The following is a 20,645-nucleotide window of genomic DNA, read 5'->3' as shown; positions in this document are numbered from 1 at the left end:
TTATATCCAGGAGGTGAATTTCATGGGTATTGTTTGCGATGGAATAAACCCACCCAACAAAATAAAAGTGCACCATTAGGCGGGAGCAAAGACAAGGATGAAATAACAACATAAAGCAATGATTGTGAACAAAACAAAATAAACAAACAAGCACAAACTTTTCTCTGTTTTTGTCTTAAATGCTATCTAATAGGTAGTAGACAATTCCTATGAATATATACATACACAGATAAATATACATAAATATAATATCAAACAAGGTTTCAGACTGCTTTCTTGTCATTGTCCTTTTTCTTTGATAAAAAAACACTTACAGTATACTAAGTTACAGAAGACTTGAAAACAGCATTACCCTAAATACATGGAAAATTTGTTTTCTTATAGATGAGTTGCTATGTACAAGTGATAATATCTCAAGAAAAGGTCAGAGAAGTTGAAGAGGTAATGTTTGGATCTGCATGTCTTCACCCTTCAATACACGTCTCTACTCCCATCAGCTTTACACTGCGTTTGGTAATGCAAAGTTCAGGCAGTTGCTACAAATTAGGGAGTTAAGAACACAGTAATGAAGTCCGTGCCACAGGCAATAGCTATCTCTAGTGTCTTCACATTTCAGACCTATAAATACTGATACACACCCTGCCAGGCTGAGGATAAAATAAGTCGATTTTGTGGAACATGAAAGACATCAGGCCTGTCGTCAGATAGGCTGATTGTTGTTGACGTGACCTACAGTACAAACAGATGCCATGTCAGCTGATGTATTTTTTTAAAGGAGAGCAAATTAATGCCACAAGAACGTCATTTTATGAAACCATTACTGCAATTGTAAACGTAACTGCAACCTAATGGTTTAAATGTGACACTGTATCTGTGGTGCGTTGGTAGCAGTTTATTTAGTTCATATTGCCATTGGTTCAGTTACTTTCCCTATTTGGAAATATTATTTTAAGTATTCAGTGTAAAAGGCCAACAATAATGTGCTTTCCACCAAAAAAAAATGTTGTATTCAATGATTTTGATTGAATGCTTGTGGAATAGAGACAGTGACTTTAATCACCTCCTGCACTAAGATAAAAATACATTCAGTGATGGAACAGCATTATGGCAGTATAATTGTTTTTATTTTGGTGTCGTGTAAATACCAATCACACATATATGATTAAGCAGTCTGCCCTGTATGTAAAGGGAAATATGAGACGTTAATATCTTGACCTGTTTCTCTTCCTGTGCTCTGTGTTTTTTTTTTAATCATTCATTTTAGCAAGTACCAGACAATCCTTTGATCGCTATATGCCGATATTTTACCAGGCAAGCGTTACAAAATGTAGACTGTATGTGAAAACATTAACCAATAAAGCAAATACATAGTTATCTGTAGTTTAAATGGATTAATTATGTGAAAAAGGCAATTCCATTGATAAAGCTCCTGTAGCCATGGAGCCCGAATCCATTTAGGAACCGAATGTTCCCTGTTTGGTTCCTTGTTGTCCTCCTACACTCCTTACTCTTTTTGTCAGATTTCCTTATCCTTGAAGTGCTTTAAGCTGGTAAACGTGTTTATGTCTTTGAAAGTAAACCACTTCTGCTTTTAAGTGTTTTTTTTTTTCTTTTTTTTTCTTTTTCATTGTTAACACAGTTTAAAGTGTAAGTGCACACTTTGCCAACTCAAACACTGATTCCAGGGCCTATGAGATGTTGCTGCTCAGCACTCTTCGGTTTGTTACCTCAATCTTTTGAGAAAGCATTCGCTACTAGCAAAACATCACTGCATTGGTACTGATACTAAATGTAGAATGCCAGGTAAATACAATAACAATTCTATTCTAGTCTATTCTTAATGTTGGCAGATGAAAAATATGTATTTATTTATATATTTTTTAGTTTAATACCTGCTTACCCCAAAGAACAGGTCAAGACAGTCCCATCTAATATATACTTTATGGAAAAAGTATCTGTCCTGAAATGTTGATTCCAGTTCTCTCTCTGATGTTCCAGCCCTGGACAATATCGTTTACCATTTATCGACATTATAGACCTGTGAATAGCTGTGACTGCAATTTGTCATCCCATGAGATGGAACGCCACTGACACAGTTATTAATATTATTATTATTATTATTATTATTATTATTATTATTATTATTATTATTATTATGCCATACTGGAGAGATCTGGACTCACCAAACTTAATATGCTGGTAGATACCTATATGAAGTTGTCCCTCAAGAAATTTGGAGGTCATACGTCATATGATTTGGTGCCAATATTGGATTAATGACAATTATTAGACAATATTCAATCATCTTCTCCAAAACCACTAATGGGACAGATTTGAAACTTGGTGCATTTGTTTATTTTATGACCTGTAAGTTGATCCGGCACATGGTTTGGCAGCCATATTGGATTGGTCAAAAATATTCAATCATCTTCTTCTCTGAAACCGTTAGGTGGACTGAAATTAAATTGTGCACAAATGACCTTGGCTTGGTCCTCTATCAGGTTTGTTAAACGTTGATTCATTAAACAACATGCTATGACCAAATCAATTTATTATTTTTTGTCCATACATTTCAAACGACCATGAAATGAAAACATCATAACAGAAACTCAGCAAAATTGATGTGTTGGTAGATACCTATAGCAGGTTGTTCCACAAGAACTTTGGAGGTCATATGTCATATGGTGTTGTGCCAATATTGGATTAATTGACAATTATTAGACAAAATTCAGACCTCTTCTCCTTCCAAACCACTAATGGGACAGATGTGAAACTTGGTGCCTGACACTTCATGTTATGACCTATATTCAGATTTGTAAATGTAAATTCATAAAAATGATGTACAAAACTAAATGTTATTTTACAAACTTTATCTAATCCAATTACATCCTACCACATTGAATGTACAGCTGCTCTTAAGACAGAGCACATGCTCTAGCAATCACAGACAATACCACCACTTGCAGGGACTTCCAATACAGGCCAAGTACTCTGAAACTCAACCATCATGTCAAGTTTGCAGGGGGATTTGACCATAGGAACTAGGAAGTTTGCTTAGGCGGATGTTGTAAGCCCACTGCGCACAGCCCGCTTGAAGCCAAACATACCGTCAACTGTGGACTCAAAACTTTTTAAACCCACAATCCCTTGTGGTAGTTTTGTTCAGTTGTTACAGCCTTGTTTTTCCCAACTGGGTGTCACACAATAAAGATTGTTTTTTTGTTTGTTTTACTTTCCCTGACATGGTGATTGCAGTGTAGAGCTCAAACACTGAAACTATGCCTGGCATCATATGCGCTACTTCGGTAGCAGAGACGATGCTGTAAAGCATCTGTAAAACTGTTACGGATCTGACCGTTGGTCGAGCACAGGTTTGACATTTTTTCAATAATCTTGTACAAGAACTAAATTCAATCCACATGACTTAAACCTGCTTCACCATTGGTCTGTCTTGAACCACATCTGAACAAAACATCTGCCATTGAAAAATATTTAACACATTCAATCTTCAAAACTGCAATTAAGATTTGTTTTAGTTGTAAGGACATGCACTCTGTGTAAACTGGTGCTGACTGAACACTATCAGTTGAGTCAAGTCTGGTCAGCTTCAGTCGGGCTGTGGACAGCTTTAGGCACAAAGCAGTTTCTGAAAATAGCAGTGTTTGGGGGCATTTTGAAAATGTTCTTTATGGTGTGAATTAAATATGGCCATTCTAAAATAGTTGGCAAATCATATTAATAATCAGAGGAAAAATAGCTGTCTGTATGATAAGGTTGCTCTGGAATTTAAACACACAAAGAAATGTCTTTACTGATTTGAGGCCTTTATAAAGAGAATTGCCTGCTGGAAGGGCGAATACAGCTGGAGACAATTTGGTGTGGTTGCCTAGTGAAGAGCAAAACAACAGGAACCATGAAACAAGCTTCTGAGACAATATCATTGAGCTGTGTAAGAAAGCAGGGGGAGTATTCCTTGCTGCTGGACATGCCTGAGCACATAGTATGGGCTTTATAGTTTAGCTTCCTACTCATGCTTGCTAGCAATTTGCGACTGCCTTTCCAGGAACAGTTAGCTAGCAATGCCAATAACAATCTAAGCAGAAGCGAAAGCAGAGATTCACACATAAGACGTGCAGTATAATTGGATGTGCAAAAAGCCAGACACAAAATAACAGGGAACTACAGATCGTACAAGCTACTATGGAAAGCAAGATTTTTTTTGTTCTATTTTGAAATCTCTACTACCCTGACTGTAGTTCAAATACAGACAAGCAGTAGGCCCCACTACTCCTCACTTCCCACTTTTCCAAACGGGGGTTATGGAGTGGGGATTCTGGGTACACACCATCAGTAAACAGTCACTTCCGGCTGAAACTGTGAACCCATGTTCCCCACTGCCTTCGGAAATAATCTCTGTCTGAGTCTATTGATTTGGATGGATTGTCAGATCCCAGAGCTCTGCAGTGTATAACGGAAATGCTTCAGGATTTCTGCAGGCCCCAGGTGGCTATCACTTTTTGTAAGACCAGTTCCAAGTTGTTTGTCTCTTAGTGTTATTAAAAACAGCCTGTGGTATGTTTTTCTTTATTTTTTGTTTAATTTTACACCCTGACACCACTCTTACACCCTGACCCTGGCTGAGATTGTGTAATAGCTGGGATTAAGGGTGATTCAAATTAGGCTGATTTGTATTTAAGTTAAATAATTCCTTTGACATATCCATGGCAAATCAACAGAAACCTTGACTTTTTAATAAGAATCATAATTAGGGGGATTGCAATTAAATGTGTGTTTTCTTTTATTTTGGAGTTTTGATAATGATTGTTTAGCCTTGTACATCTAAACCTTATCCACAGTTATAGTATGCACTTATTTTCTTTTGGATGAGTTAAATTATTATTATTATTATTATTTATTTATTTTTTACTGTACTTTTTTTTTTTTTGGAAGACTTCCGCCAGGACTATTACTGGGGTGAAATAGATTGAAGCCCTTCTGGCTATCATCATATTTTCATGCTCTGCATCCCAGGAATAAATCTAGTCAACGTTCTCTGACAGTTCTACTTCCAGTGACATGATGCTCACAGCTGAATACAGTCTCCTAGATCAGGAGGAACTAGGGCATTGTACAGCTCTGTGAAAATGGCTGCCAGTGAAGAACAAGGTCAATATTATGTTATATTTAACTTTTCATACTGTTTATGTATATACACTCACCTAAAGGATTATTAGGAACACCATACTAATACTGTGTTTGACCCCCTTTCGCCTTCAGAACTGCCTTAATTCTACGTGGCATTGATTCAACAAGGTGCTGAAAGCATTCTTTAGAAATGTTGGGCCATATTGATAGGATAGCATCTTGCAGTTGATGGAGATTTGTGGGATGCACATCCAGGGCACGAAGCTCCCGTTCCACCACATCCCAAAGATGCTCTATTGGGTTGAGATCTGGTGACTGTGGGGGCCAGTTTAGTACAGTGAACTCATTGTCATGTTCAAGAAACCAATTTGAAATGATTCAACCTTTGTGACATGGTGCATTGTCCTGCTGGAAGTAGCCATCAGAGGATGGGTACATGGTGGTCATAAAGGGATGGACATGGTCAGAAACAATGCTCAGGTAGGCCGTGGCATTTAAACGATACCCAATTGGCACTAAGGGGCCTAAAGTGTGCCAAAAAAACATCCCCCACACCATTACACCACCACCACCAGCCTGCACAGTGGTAACAAGGCATGATGGATCCATGTTCTCATTCTGTTTATGCCAAATTCTGACTCTACCATCTGAATGTCTCAACAGAAATCGAGACTCATCAGACCAGGCAACATTTTTCCAGTCTTCAACTGTCCAATTTTGGTGAGCTTGTGCAAATTGTAGCCTCTTTTTCCTATTTGTAGTGGAGATGAGTGGTACCCGGTGGGGTCTTCTGCTGTTGTAGCCCATCCACCTCAAGGTTGTACATGTTGTGGCTTCACAAATGCTTTGCTGCATACCTCGGTTGTAACGAGTGGTTATTTCAGTCAAAGTTGCTCTTCTATCAGCTTGAATCAGTCGGCCCATTCTCCTCTGACCTCTAGCATCAACAAGGCATTTTCGCCCACAGGACTGCCGCATACTGGATGTTTTTCCCTTTTCACACCATTCTTTGTAAACCCTAGAAATGGTTGTGTGTGAAAATCCCAGTAACTGAGCAGACTGTGAAATACTCAGACCGGCCCGTCTGGCACCAACAACCATGCCATGCTCAAAATTGCTTAAATCACCTTTCTTTCCCATTCAGACATTCAGTTTGGAGTTCAGGAGATTGTCTTGACCAGGACCACACCCCTAAATGCATTGAAGCAACTGCCATGTGATTGGTTGGTTAGATAATTGCATTAATGAGAAATTGAACAGGTGTTCCTAATAATCCTTTAGGTGAGTGTGTATATATATATATATATATATTTATTTATTTATTTTTTAGCAGTGTATGCAGTTTGTCATAGATATATTTAAACATATATTTACACAATGTGTGTGCACATGCATTTACATTAAAGTAAGGATACGCACGGGATGTGTATTTTAACAGCTCTGAGAAACTAAAAATGACCAATTTTAGAAATCCATCCTCACAAAGTGCATTATTAAACTTAATTGCTTTGGCTATTTTCTTAACTGTCAGGAATGCACACACCGTTTCTTTTGTGATTAGTGAAGTGGATATTTTTAGAAAGTTATGCTGCTGCAGTCAAACTACCCCCCACTGCTGTCCATATTTGTAAAGGAATGTGGTCTATTTTGAATACAAATATGCAGCCTGCCTAATAAAACATCTCAAAATGCCCCCCGGGCGACAAGAGGGAAAAAACTCGTAGGGATGAGGGATCTCTGAGTGCTGCAGAAAAAAGATAGGTGTTGTTTAATATGTGATGCTCTTCATGCTATGCTATGTCAGCTCATTCTCTGGTTCATCTGGTTTAGTTACATGCTCAGGGTACATCTTTTCTGTGTCTTTAGTTGGAATGAGCCAGACTGTGGAAATCTATTTCCTGAATGGCAAGTTCGTTATACATCAAGCTGAATCTAAGTTGTCGAGTTTTGACTAGGTGAATACTACATATTCTTGGTAAAGAACTAAAAAGGAAGTCTGTGTGCAGTGAAAAGAGGATCCAAAATATATATGTGGAATGGGTTGGTTTTGCATTTTGTTATAAACATTTTTTTTTCTTATTTTCTCATTGCTTTGTGTACTTCAGTACAATATGCAATTCCTAATGTTTTAAAGTGATTCATTCCTAACCTTATATCAAACACTTGGCATATATACTAGTCATTTCTATTTAAATCGTTATTGTTTACGTTTACTCCTGTGGTGGAAAAAAGTTTTGGAGTCGGTAGTTCTAATCAGAATTTATTGCGTGCATGGGAGGAACAGCGCAACACAGAACTCAAAGGATTTTAAGCTAGCATGACACTGTTGCCCAAAAGTTTTAAGATTGAAATACCCCCCTCTGGGACATACCCTCAAGGGGCCTTAAAATATTATAATCAGTATCTGAATGGTCATTTCTAATAACTATAGCAGTGATTTCATTGGCATTCTAAACTAAGCCTTCCCATCTCATCAATATTATAATCATTATTCATGAATAATAATCATTAACCTCTGAATTTCCAGTTGCATTGGAAGGTAATTTGCAGATAATACGATGCAAGAAAGGAATGTGAGCTGCTGATAACCAAGTTAGGAGTAACAGCACACCAAGAACAAAGGCAGGATAGGATGTTAATATTTTTCCCCCACACTCCATTCACAACTTCAGGCTATGAGCGTGGAAGAGTAGTTGTTATAGTGCTTGGAAAGAGTAACTGTGTAAAGTAATGTCTTCACTCCTCCAGGAAAAATGTGTGGAAAAGTTTATTCTCATTTTGGTCTACTAATCGGTCTGCTAACACTTCCCTTAGATTAAAATGGAACCCCTAATTATGGCCTAGGAGGAGGGATTTTGGAAATATGTCCAAGGGCTCAGTGTGGTGCCCGTGTACCCTCTTGTGTCGCTCTCATCTCTACCCCCTGTTGCACATGTGAAGCACCATGGCACATTTGGGAAATGCTTTTCCAGTATTTCACCAGTTTCAGCTGGCGGTTTGGTTTCCAGCTTGAATTTGACCAGGGGTGTGTGAAATTGAATTAAAAACTTTCCAGAGTATATATTCTGCTTCAACCCCCACTGGCGTTGCCACGGGAGTGCTGTTTCATCTTGAAAGAGCCTCTGGTTTGTGGATGAGCAGCGCATCTGTGCATCAGTGTTTGAGGCAGGAGTGACGTGACCGGCTTGGTAAGTGAGGTGAGGCGCTGTGTAAGGACACCTATCAGATGCTATCATGCCCTGTTTGTTTCCAGCTTCTTTGGAATTGAAAACCCACATTGTTGGGAGACGTATTTGTTTCCATTGGCATTGGTCTTGCAGTTTGACATCTTTACAAAATGTACAACAAGTTTATGTAAGAGAGCTCTGGAAAAGTAATGTTATTTTTGGTTTTGTTCCCCCCCACCCCGTCTCTTACTTCACAGGCCCTCTTCAGGAAATATTTAGTTTTCCTCTTTGAGGTTTGAATTCTCCTGTTCTGGACAACTGCTGTGCAGCACATTTTGTATTTTTATACTAAACTGGAAGTCATGATCTTGATCTTGATCTTAATCTTTGCACATTTCAATGTGAGCTGCACACATTTCAGGTAGTTGATTTTTCAATTTCTGCTCTGAATCTTTCGAACGATCTGGAGAATGGTCCCGAATTTATCAAGTACCTGGGTGCTTGATAGCCTCTGTTTCTTTCATATTAGTCCATTGCCTTCATGTTATTAATCTGCTGTGTGTTTCTGTGTCGTCTTTATTGCTTCAAATTTCATCCCAATACTAGTTAATTGTTCCAGATACAAATAGCTGTTGACAAGGATTCTTGAAACTAAATGAGATGATTTGGTGGATGGCTACATCATTGTTGCACATAAGGCTTGAAGTATTTGTTTTATCTGTTTAATCAAGCTGACTCATATTCATTGAAACAATTGTTATTATTCATCAGTATGGGACACTGCTGTTCTTCTCTGTGACCTTGAACAGTGCCTTTGAAGTGGACGTCCTATTGCTGCAACAAGAAGACGGTTTTGTGATGGTATAATTCCCAAAATCGTTCATGCTGGGGGTAATGTTACCCAAATATTACTGTTGGTAGCGGGTACGGAATGAACAAAGGGTGCTGCTTTGCATGTTGGTTCCTTGGTGCTCCTCTCTCATAGCTGTAAAAGCTACATCAAATTAAAATCCCCTGGGGTTCATATATTACTGCTTTCAAATGGGATTGTCGAAGACTTTTGAACCACTCTGAATATCAATAAAACCAATTGTGTGCCTTTTCTTTCTGCAATCTTCAGGAACATGTATTTATTTTTAAACTTGGCAATCACAATAAATAAAAAACCCTGAAGGGACAAACTAGGCAGTGAATGATGCGAAGACTGACAGAGAAATATGGAAATTCTTTATTGAGCAGTTGAGTGAGGTCAGGCCACAGGCTAAAAGGATTTATTTTTCATATCTCATTGTAGGCTTGTGTGCTCTACCGCTACTGCACTAACTAGGGATAACAGAACCCGGGATTATGAATCCTCTATTCGCAGGCTGCTCTCCTATAACTAAATGGGAGATTGCAGATGATGAGTACATCAGACATGTTCCTTTATTCTGCTTTAATTTCCTCCATCTTGTATTCTGCCTGGAAGTGACAATATTGTTAATTCAAGAGACAGCTGGGGCTAGTTTGAATCCAGACTGTCCCTGTATATCTTTTTGAGATATAAGATTTGCTTTCGTCCTTGCAAAATTGTAAATTGCAAGGTGATGTTTTATTGTTGGGGGCGGGGGGTACAAGCAATAAAGAATGATAACATTTACAGCAACAGGATGATATAATACTCTTCATTTAAGTCCTCAACTGTGTGCTTGGTGTAAAGTAATCCTGTCCTCTGTGTCCCAGTTTCAAGGAATTTATTTTACATTGACTTCAGAGTGCGAGCTGTCCAGTTTTAGCTCGTTTAAATTTGATTATTTTATTTGCTTTTTTTATAGGAAAAGTTCGAGGCGCTCTTCCTAGCGTATGACGACCATGTGACATTCCAGTTGTTTAAAAGCTTCAGACGTGTGCGAATCAATTTCAGCAACCCCAAAGCAGCCGCCAGTGCCAGGATAGAGCTGCACGAAACACAGTTCAGAGGAAAGAAGCTAAAGCTCTACTTCGCCCAGGTAAGGAGGCTGTCACAGAAACTGAACTCTTCTACGATAAGTTATAAAACCCAACTTGATAGCCTCTGTTTCTTTCTTATTAGTCCATTGCCTTCATGTTATAAATCTGCTGTGTGTTTCGGTGTTGTCTTTATTGCTTCAAATTTCATACCAATACTAGTTAATTGTTCTTGAAACTAAATGAGAAGATTTGGTGGGGAGCTACATCATTGTTGCACATAAGGCTTGTACAGTGGGCTTTTCGGCACAGTGCAGTGCTAAATTGCTTCCCCTTCATACTTCTGACATTCAGCGATGAGAGATATTTTTCGCAAGCTAGTTTACCGTTTTCTAGAGCATGATTCATAAAACATAGCATAGGATATGTAACCGGAGACAAATGAAATAACATCTAAATAGAATTTTGAGCCATTCCTTTGTCTTGCCTGCATTATGATTTTGCTTTTTTCAAATGTAGGATTTTTCATCCACGTATGTCAGTGTTACTGAAATGCTCCCTTAGGTTTTAGTCATGAAGACTTCAAAATACCACATGAATCAATGCTGATAAATAGGCTTGAGTCACTTAAGCCTTTTGGAATTATCACTTGTCAGATCTTTTGTTCATTTTTCCTTTATATTTATATATTTTAACTTTAATTTTAACAGCATTTCAAAAATAGCTTCAGGAAATTGTTCTCAAAACTGATTGCCAGATGTGTGCAGGGAAAGCAAATTAGTATAGTCAATGCTGTAATGACATTCTGCTAGTGAAACAGTTTGTTTTAACATCTGTGCATCTATGAGGTTTTGGATATCTGTTTAGAAACTATAATATGAAACCTTGTTTTTGGAGAAAACAATAAGAGAAGAGAACATGGTTAATGAACCTAATAGGAAAATAAATAACACAAAACTGTTGGTAATACTGTTGGTTTAACTGGCTAGACATAGGGGATCAGTTTTCAGTTCTACATTTTCTTTTCAGAATAAAACTAAACATATTGAAATTAATTTAGTACTTAATATTGTAGCTGTACTTACAAAGTCTGTGATCAGATCCGAGAACTGCAAGGTAAAACCTCTTTAATTGGTTCCCTGTGACATGCAGATAACTTCAAGAAATACTGACCCTAGGTCTCTTACAAGAAAGTCTGTCTCAAAGTTACATAAATGGAGGGAACACTGAACTCAGCATTCCAGCCATTATACACAGTACATTTCATAGTGCTGGTTACTTCCTATTACATTTTGGCACCAGTCCTGCACACCTTTATCTGTAATGCAGTAATATCCATTCACTTGCTTGTATTCCGTGTAATTCAGGATTGATTGTTCCCATTGTACATTTAATCGTAATTCATCTTCTTCAGCAGCAGCAGCAGCCATCTGAGCAGCTGCCGGCAAATGAACATATGAGTTGAGGTGGATTTAGCCAACTATATATCTGCATGTGTTTATATCTGTTCTCAGGTCTGTGCTGATAGAGATTGAACTCCAATAACAGACCTAACTGAGAAATATTAATCTGCAGTTTTGTTATTTAATTTGATCTGTTGGATTAAAATCCTCATTATCCCATGTTGTTTCTCTTAAACAATGCCCTGTTGTTGATATCAAATTTTGCAGGAATTATCTTATCTTGATTTCTGTAAGAATTACAAATAACTAACTATGCGCATTGATTAAGTTTAGGGAAGTTGAGGTGAAGAACAATTCCCTAAACATTTTCATGAAGCTTTGGTCAAGCTGTCCACCCTCAGGCCACACTGTGGCTTAGACTGTACTGCAGTTTGGTTCAGCCAGCAGTGCCAGTGTTCAATAGGTGGTAAGGGGTAGCAAATAGTCTTCAACTGTCAAATGATGTAGTGCTAGAGTTGAGAGACAACCTGGTATCATGATATTAACTAAATTCAAGATTTTGGTGGGTTAGGTGTCTTGTTAATGCTGTGTGTTGAAAAAAGTCCTTTCTGCTCCACAGGTGCAGAGTCCTGGCTCGGATGGGGATAACCTGCACCTGGCCCCCCCCCAGCCCTCCAAACAGTTCCTCATTTCCCCCCCTGCCTCGCCCCCTGTCGGCTGGCAACAGATAGACGATGCCACACCAGTCATTAACTATGACTTACTTTACGCAGTAGCTAAACTAGGACCTGGTAAGTACTTATGGTCTTTAAATAAAGGCTTTTTAGCTCTTCTTTTATTTTTTCCTCTCCACTTTTATTTTCTTAGATGTTTTTAGTATACAACAGCCAATTTAAAAAGGTTTGTTTTTAAAACGACGAAAAACAAGATACAGTAGGCCAAAACTACGTCCTGTGTGAGATGATGTGGAGGTATGCTATTCACAGAATAGATATACCATCACTGTGTTTTATTATTTTTATTATTTTTCAGAATCACAATGTTTGTAATTAAATGCTATAGATTCCAGTTTCAGTTGCACAGATGCAGCTTAATTTCTAAATGAAATGTTTAGGCATAGGAGTGGAACGTCAGCCTGTGACACAATGGAGAGACACTTCACAAAAGGTGTCTTATGCGTCAGTGGGCTTTGCAGTGTCTGTGGAGAATAATAGATTACAAAAATTAACTGGCTGCTATCAGTGCTTCCTCTCAATATTACTGACAGAATCCACCGAGCTGAAGAAATGTATTAAAACTCTGAACACTAACTACACTCCAAAATACAGATACATTAGTGAGGGTGCTCCTTAGCATATTGGGCACCCATAGGATACCATCAAAACTGAAAATGTATGATTATTGAAGTGAAATTTATACAGGGTTCTGCCATATGACAATAGGCTTTCTTGACATGGAGGAAAAACATGTGACATAAATCCTTCCCTGGTCACTTGATCCTGTGTATTAACAGAGCCTGATTAAGACAGAAGGCTGGTCTTTATGCAATAGACATGGAGGAAATGTTAGAAAATCAGAGTTTCCTCAGTCACAGGTGGGTTATATTAATATGGAAGGGACAATGCAATGGGACCTTTACATATCAGTGTTGCATTCACATAAACTGAGGCACAATTCCACTTTATGTTCGTCTGCTATGCACGCTTGCTGTAAGCCCAGCCATCAATTGTTAAACAGGATACCTACTCGTCATTTCATTTCTGAGAATGTATCTAATTTCTCTGAGATTATGTCCCGGGGCTTACTCCATCTGGTTCTCTGGCAAGCACAATATTTTCCCATTTTAAGCAGCTGTTTCTGAGATTTTGGCCATCTTGCTTATTTTAGCACATCAATGTAGAAGTGCTAGGTTCCACGGTTGGCTTGCTAAGTAAATAAATCAATGTTAGAAGCAGTGGGATATAAAGAATTGTTAATTACCCTCTCTCTAGGATAGTATTTCAGCAGGTCACGTTTGCAGTCAATTAGGGAGCCCTCTGGGAGCCATATTAAATGTCACTCGCTATCCATTTTCCTATTTTTAGCAGTGGCTAGCTGGATCATTTTAAGATTATATATAGGAATATTCTAAATTATGCAATAATGTTTGGCATGCATTATGGTAAATTACAATGCTTCTGATTTAAAAAAACAAAAAACAAACAAAACAAGAAAATAAATCCCCCCCCCCAAAACATCCTACTGAAGGACAAATTATTTAATTTCTCCTACAGTGGATACTCAAAAGCAAAATTGAGAATGAACACTAAGGGATGTCTGTCTATTCCTAGTATAGGTATATACAGGTACAGACATGCTCAAATTTGTTGCTACTCCTCCACAAAAAACGAAGAATGCATAATTTCCTCTGAAATAACTTGAAACTGACAAAAGCAATTGGCACCATTGTTTATTTCATAATTAATACAAATCAGACTTTGTTTTTTCAACATAATATTGTAAATAATAAAACAAATGAAAATGGCATGGACAAAAATGATGGGACCCTCAACCTAATATTTTGTTGCAACAACCTTTAGAGGCAATCACTGCAATCAAACGTTTTCTATAGCTCTCAATGAGACTTCTGCACCTGTTAACGGGTAGTTTGGCCCACTCTTCATGAGCAAACTGCTCCAGCTGTCTTATGGGTGCCTTCTCCAGACTGCATGTTTCAGCTCTTTCCATAGGATTCAGATCAGGACTCATAGAAGGCCACTTCAGAACAGTCGAATGTTTTGTTCTTATCCATTCTTGGGTGCTTTTAGCTGTGTGTTGTGGGTCATTATCCTGTTGGAGTATCTCTTTGGCAATTATCATTTTTTCTGCCATTTGCACTATCCTTCTGTTCAATCTGCAGTCGATTTTCCTCTTTCAGCCGCAACCAGGGAGTTTGGCTACAGTTCCATGGACCTTGAACTTCTTAATAATATTTGCAACTGTTGTCACAGGAACATCAAGCTGCTTGGAGATGGTCTTGTAGCCTTTACCTTTACCATATTTGTCTATTATTTTCTTTCTGATCTCCTTTGCTTTCTCTGGTCCATGTTCAGTGTAGTGCACACAATGATACCAAACGGCACAGTGACTACTTTCTTCCATTTAAATAGGCTGAATGACTGATTACAAGATTGGAGACATGTGTGCTACTAATTATAGAAACTAATTAGTTTGGAATATCACTATAATCCAATTATTTATTATCTTTTCTAAGGGGTACCAACAAATGTGTCCAGGCCATTTTAAAATATATTTGTAGAATGAGCAATAATTAATCTATTTTCACAGCTTCTTTGCTTTATTCTATGACATACCAAAGGCATGCAAGTATACATGATGCAAGAGCTTTTAATTTCATCACTTTTCAGGAGGAATGAAGCTTTATTTCAAAGAGCTGTAAGGGTACTGACAAATTTGAGCACGTCCTTGGGTCCATAAATATTTGGACAGTGACACCATAGGCTCTGTATGCAACCGCAAAGGATTTGAAAGGAAACAATCAATATGTCCTTTAAGTGTAGACTTTCATCTTTAATTTGATTCCAAATTGGGTGACCGGTGTAGGAATTACACCCATTTTTATATGTGCTCAAAAATATTTGGACAAACTAACATAATCATGAATTAAATTGTGAGTTTCAATACTTGGTGGCAAATCCTTTGCAATCAATTAACGACTGAAGACTGGAATCCATAGACATCACCAGATGCTGGGTTTCTTCCCTGGTGATGTTCTGCCAGGCTTGCACTGCAGCTGTCTTTAGTTCCTGCTTGTTCTTGGGGCATTTTGCCTTCAGTTTTGCCTTCAGCAAGTGAAATGCTGCTCAATTGGATTCAGGTCAGGTGATTGACTTGACCATTGCAGAGCATTCCACTTCTTCACCTTAAAAAAGTCTTGGGTTGCTTTCGCAGTATGCTTCAGGTCATTGTCTATCTGCACTGTGAAGCACCGTCCAATGAGTTTTGAAGCATATGGCAGATAATATAGCCCTAAACACTTCAGAATTCATCCTGCTGCTTTTGTCAGCAGTCACATCATCAATATATACAAGGGAACCAGTTCCCTTGGCAGCCATACATGCCCATGACATAACATGCTTCACAGATGAGGTGGTATGCTTCGGATCATGAGCAGTTCCTTCCCTTCTCCATACTCTTCTCTTCCCATCATTCTGGTACAAGTTGATCTTTGTTCCAGAACTGTACAGGGTTCTTTAGATGTTTTTGGGCAAACTCTAAACTGGTCTTCCTGTTTTTGGGGCTTACCAATGGTTTACATCTTGTGGTAAACCCTCTGTATTTACTCTGGTGAAGTCTTCTCTTGATTGTTGACTTTGACACAGATACATCTACCTCCTGGAGGGTGTTCTTGATCTGGCCAACTGTTGTGAAGGGGTTTTTCTTCAGTCATCCACCACAGTTGTTTTCCATGGTCTTCCATGCCTTTTGGTGTTCCTAAGCTCACCAGTGCGTTCTTTCTTTTTAAGAATGTATCAAATAGTTGACCACACCTAATGTTTCTGCTATCTCTCTGATTGGTTTATTTTGATTTCTAAGGAAAAACTGAAGGCAAAACGCCTCAAGAACAAGCAGGAACTAAAGACAGCTGCTGTACAGGCCTGGCAGAGCATCACCAGGGAAGAAACCCAGCATCTGGTTATGTCTATGGGTTCCAGACTTCAGGCAGTCATTGACTGCAAAGGATTTGCAACCAAGTATTGAAACTCACAATTTAATTCATGATTATGTTAGTTTGTCCAAATACTTTTGAGCCCCTAAACCTGGGGGGACCACATATAAAAATGGGTGTAACTCCTACACCGGTCACCCAATTTAGATGTAACTACCCTCAAATTAAAGATGAAAGTCTTAAAGCACATCTTTATTGTTTTCTTTCAAATCCATTGTGGTGGTGTACAGAGCCAAAATGATGACAATTGTGTCACTGTTCAAATATTTTTGGACCTAACTTTTAAGTTATGGGGTCACATGTGCCAAGATGTATTGTTGTTGTTTCCCAATCATTTAGTACCAATAACCAGAAGTAATGTGCTAAATCAAGAGGATGCGCTCTGAATCTAATGCAAGATGCATGACTATGCTTTTAATACTTCATATCTGTAATAAAATGAACTGTTGTGGTAGTGATCAGTCTTTCATGCCTCTAGGGAGCTTCATCATATCAAGTGATTGAATATTACGTCAGTCATTATGAAATGACTCACTTAGCTACTGTGTGATACTTAATCTAGGGCTATTGAAGTAAGTTTCATTAATAGAAAAGAACATGACTTTCAGTGATCAAAGACATATTGATTCAATAGCTCCTTCTCGCACCCCACTGGTCTGGGGCTCTGGAAAAAGCTTCTTATTCCAAGCAGGCAGCACGTCAGCCATTATTCCTGGAAGAAGAGATTTTAAGGACAGCATCATGTGTTTTTTAGTTAAACCAAATGCAGTGCCAGTACGAATACAATGGAGGGTGTGCTTCAGTTTCTCACATGAACCTTTAGCAATCGTTCTGCACATACCCTGGGTATGGTGCTTAAACATTATTATTTGGATTCGGCCTGTTTCTTCAGCACGATCTTTTTCCAGGTCAATATTTGAACTCTGAACTAATGAGTCATGACTGTCTGCTTTTTTCTCACTTAGGCTTTTATATTCACGACTTTAGTTTTTTAACAACACTGTGTGTCTGTTACTTAAATAACTTTTTGCCTATTTGTTTTTTTCATTACTACACCTACTACTTTGTGGAATTACTCTTATACCTCCTCCAGTTACTACTACATGTGAATCATTCAGACTGTGAATAGTTTTTCCTTGTTCTATTTGACATAGAAAGTAATTAAATCAAGCCAGGCAAGATGACAAGGTGTTACCAATAACAATTAAATTCAAATGTTGAACCTCAGTCCCTTTAATAAAGCTCTTAACTTTCCTCTCACCTAATGTCTGCACAGTAAGCCGATGGGAGTGTTTCTATGCATGGGAGTGCATAATATCTTAAAGTTTTGCATCACTGCTCAAACCGCTGCAGCCTTGTATAGTTTTACTTTACATGTAAAGGATATCTACTATAAGTGCAGGAAACAATAAACTGAACATTACTCAATTCTTGATATTGTTCTGTGCTTTTTAGAAATCCCTGCCACTATTGTAACCTTGTGTGAGCACTGCAGGGTTTAATTTGGAGTACTAAATGTGCCTCCACATTGTGTTTGAAACTTACTTATATGTTCATTATAAGGTTCAGGGATTTTAAATGTACTTTAACTGGTCAAAAAGTAATATTCTGATTTTCAAGGCTCCAATTCGAATCCTAAATGAAATCATTCTGTGCAATAAGCAAGATAGTTGTATTTCCAGTAGGGACAATGGGGTGGAAATAAAGCCTATATTTCTAAACAAAAATGCAGACAGACATGCATGCATACATACATACATTAGTGTTTAGTAAATTAATTAACAAACAAGCAAATAAGTAAATGAAGTACTTGAGAGTCATCCAGAGGCTAATTGCCTTAATGCAATGTGTGCTACAGCTCTGCTAAAGGACCTTGTATTGAAGTAAAAGGCCTCTTGTTGACACAGAATCTATGCAGCTGTTTGTGCTTATAAAATAAAAAGACCGAATGCATTTGTACTAAACATCTGCTGCCAGATAGATGAAGAAACATTTGCCAAAAATTCTCTATGCTGTTGATAGGGATTTAAGGACCACAAAGACATATTTGCCAACCTTTTTCCCATCCCTTAGCTTGGAATCAAAGATATGAGTGAAATTGGTTATGCTAGATTTTAAATGTGGTTAACCCACTACCAAAAACAAAAGTCATGAATTCCCCACTGGGATGGTGAAAAATGGTGTGTATGCATGACCTAAATACTTTTGTTGAACAATAAACAAAACCTAGGGTAAGCTGAACTCTACAGTGAAATGTGAACAGTACTGTGTCTGCGTTTCCTTCTCTCTGTTGTAAGAAAGTAACAGAACCCACAGTGTCCTGGGATTGCTGCCACTGTGATTCTGACTCGGAAAGACTGTGCCTTTCTCTCAGACATCATGGTTCGGCCCTCAGCCTGTGAACAAGGTCCCAATGCTTATGGACAAAAAGAGAGGGGATATCATGGCTTCACTTTATTAGTAAACACTCATGCACCACTCAGTTTATACTGAATATCCATGTAGCTCTATTATTATTATTATTATTATTATTATTATTATTATTATTATTATTATTATTATTATTATTATTATTATTATCTGAATAATGTTGTAGTAAATGGCATATTCAGCAAATCAATGTTAATATTATTATGACTCAATTGTCAGAAATCATTGTGTGGTTAATACTATATGTGTATATCAGGGGTGTGAGGTCCATGTGAACCAGTCTGTGCCATGACTGTAGTCCACAGTGTTGCCCATGCTTGTATTCACCAGTTTGATTGTGAAGAAATAAAAATGTTCTAACCAATAGGGTCTGTTTCATAAGCCAGCTTCGTCTATGTACTTGGGCAGTTTGCCAAACAAAAAAATGTATTTACAAACGTTCTTTACTAAATTCAATGAAAGAATAACAGCCAGCCAAAGTTGTATATGTATGTGCAGTACCCCTGTGCATGAAGTAGTATTCACAGATCATATCTTTGATTCAGTGTCTGTGTTTTTCGATTTTGTATTTTCAAGTGTTTACAGAAAGGAAATGGAGGCCTTTCATTCCCCCCCCCCCCAGTTTTTTTTTCTGTCTGTAATCGAGATTCATGTACAATTGGAAAGAAAATCTGAGATGTACTGTAGCAGTTTATTTTTGGACTGTTCCTAAGGAATGTTGTATATTTAAGAAATAGTGAATCAGGGAGATTTTTTTATTATTGTTTGGCTTTGCTGAAAGAATGTGGTAAAAATAGACTTGGCGAGTAACACTTGGGCTCCATGCATAACCCAATTATGAAGATGACATCCATCTGTCCCCAGCACATCCGCGGGAAAAGCTTAAAGAAGTAATTGAGGTGTGAGTCATGTTATTATCCAGCATTAATGAATGGCATTATTTGGATCTAGCTGTTCTGTGCATAATGCATTGCTAAGATTGTGTAGATGGGGAACTAATTCATATTTGGACATCCATAATTTGCAGTTAGTCTACTGTTAATTAACAGCAGCTAATAATAGCTTGGATAATGCCAAGTATGCCAAGTATTGAATTATTTTCTCTACATTATTTATATATAAATAAAATGTGCATGATGTAGCAACATTTTCAAATAAAATACATATCGCTTTTTAACTGCAAGTTTTAATCAAAGTTTTAATCAAAATCTAATGTATTTATGTGGCAATGTGAACACTCTGTTATTCTTCTGTTCTTCTCTCTTGTAATTAAGATGTATTCGGGCTGTGAGTTTAGGGTCATTAGGGTGTTGAAAAAAATCTACAAGTCACCTTCCTGAGGGTATGTCATGGAACCAAAGCTGGATTGTTAAATATTACCAAACCTTCACATTAACACTCCAGTGTTTTACTGGAACAATCTTTCAAGTGATTTTTCTTGTCATATATGGTTTTTGAAATTAATAGTTTCAATATGGCTCTTGTGCAATGTTGTTTTGACAAATCACCATGGGGTTTTGCGTACCGTAGGTGCTTTTGTTATTTTACACTTCCACAAAAATTATTCTTATCGTTTCACACCCATCATAGAATTTGGACATAGAGCAATGTGATGTTGAATTTAAATAAACATTAAGCTGAATGTTTGTTAATTAATAGTTAGCTTTTGACATCAATTGGTCTTCTTTTGGTTGTTTTCTCTTTTATATGGACCACTTTGTTTATATAGTTATTAGTGAAGTGAAATAAAATTGTTTGTGATAAGTAACTATGGCAAGTCACTGCATATTGTGTAAGTGCAAGTGTCCGGCTCATCGCTATATTAGCCTCTTCCCAAATATAATA

At 37.7% G+C, this 20,645-nt stretch overlaps 1 protein-coding gene across 2 annotated transcripts in view; it reads left to right on the top strand.

Annotated features, from left to right (window-relative positions):
• Nucleotides 1-20,645, top strand: part of rcan2 (regulator of calcineurin 2) — a 91,587-nt gene that overhangs the window by 58,022 nt on the left and 12,920 nt on the right. For both annotated transcript variants that reach the window (XM_066704938.1, XM_066704929.1), the window contains 2 exons: nt 10,127-10,300; nt 12,261-12,432. In XM_066704938.1, the coding sequence (XP_066561035.1) occupies nt 10,127-10,300; nt 12,261-12,432 (346 nt within the window). The remainder of the gene's footprint in view (nt 1-10,126; nt 10,301-12,260; nt 12,433-20,645) is intronic.

The sequence above is a fragment of the Amia ocellicauda genome, chromosome 1 (assembly GCF_036373705.1).
Source record: "Amia ocellicauda isolate fAmiCal2 chromosome 1, fAmiCal2.hap1, whole genome shotgun sequence".
Taxonomy (NCBI): domain Eukaryota; kingdom Metazoa; phylum Chordata; class Actinopteri; order Amiiformes; family Amiidae; genus Amia; species Amia ocellicauda.
Note: the sequence above shows the minus strand (reverse complement) of the source record. Positions and strands in the feature narration are given on the sequence as shown.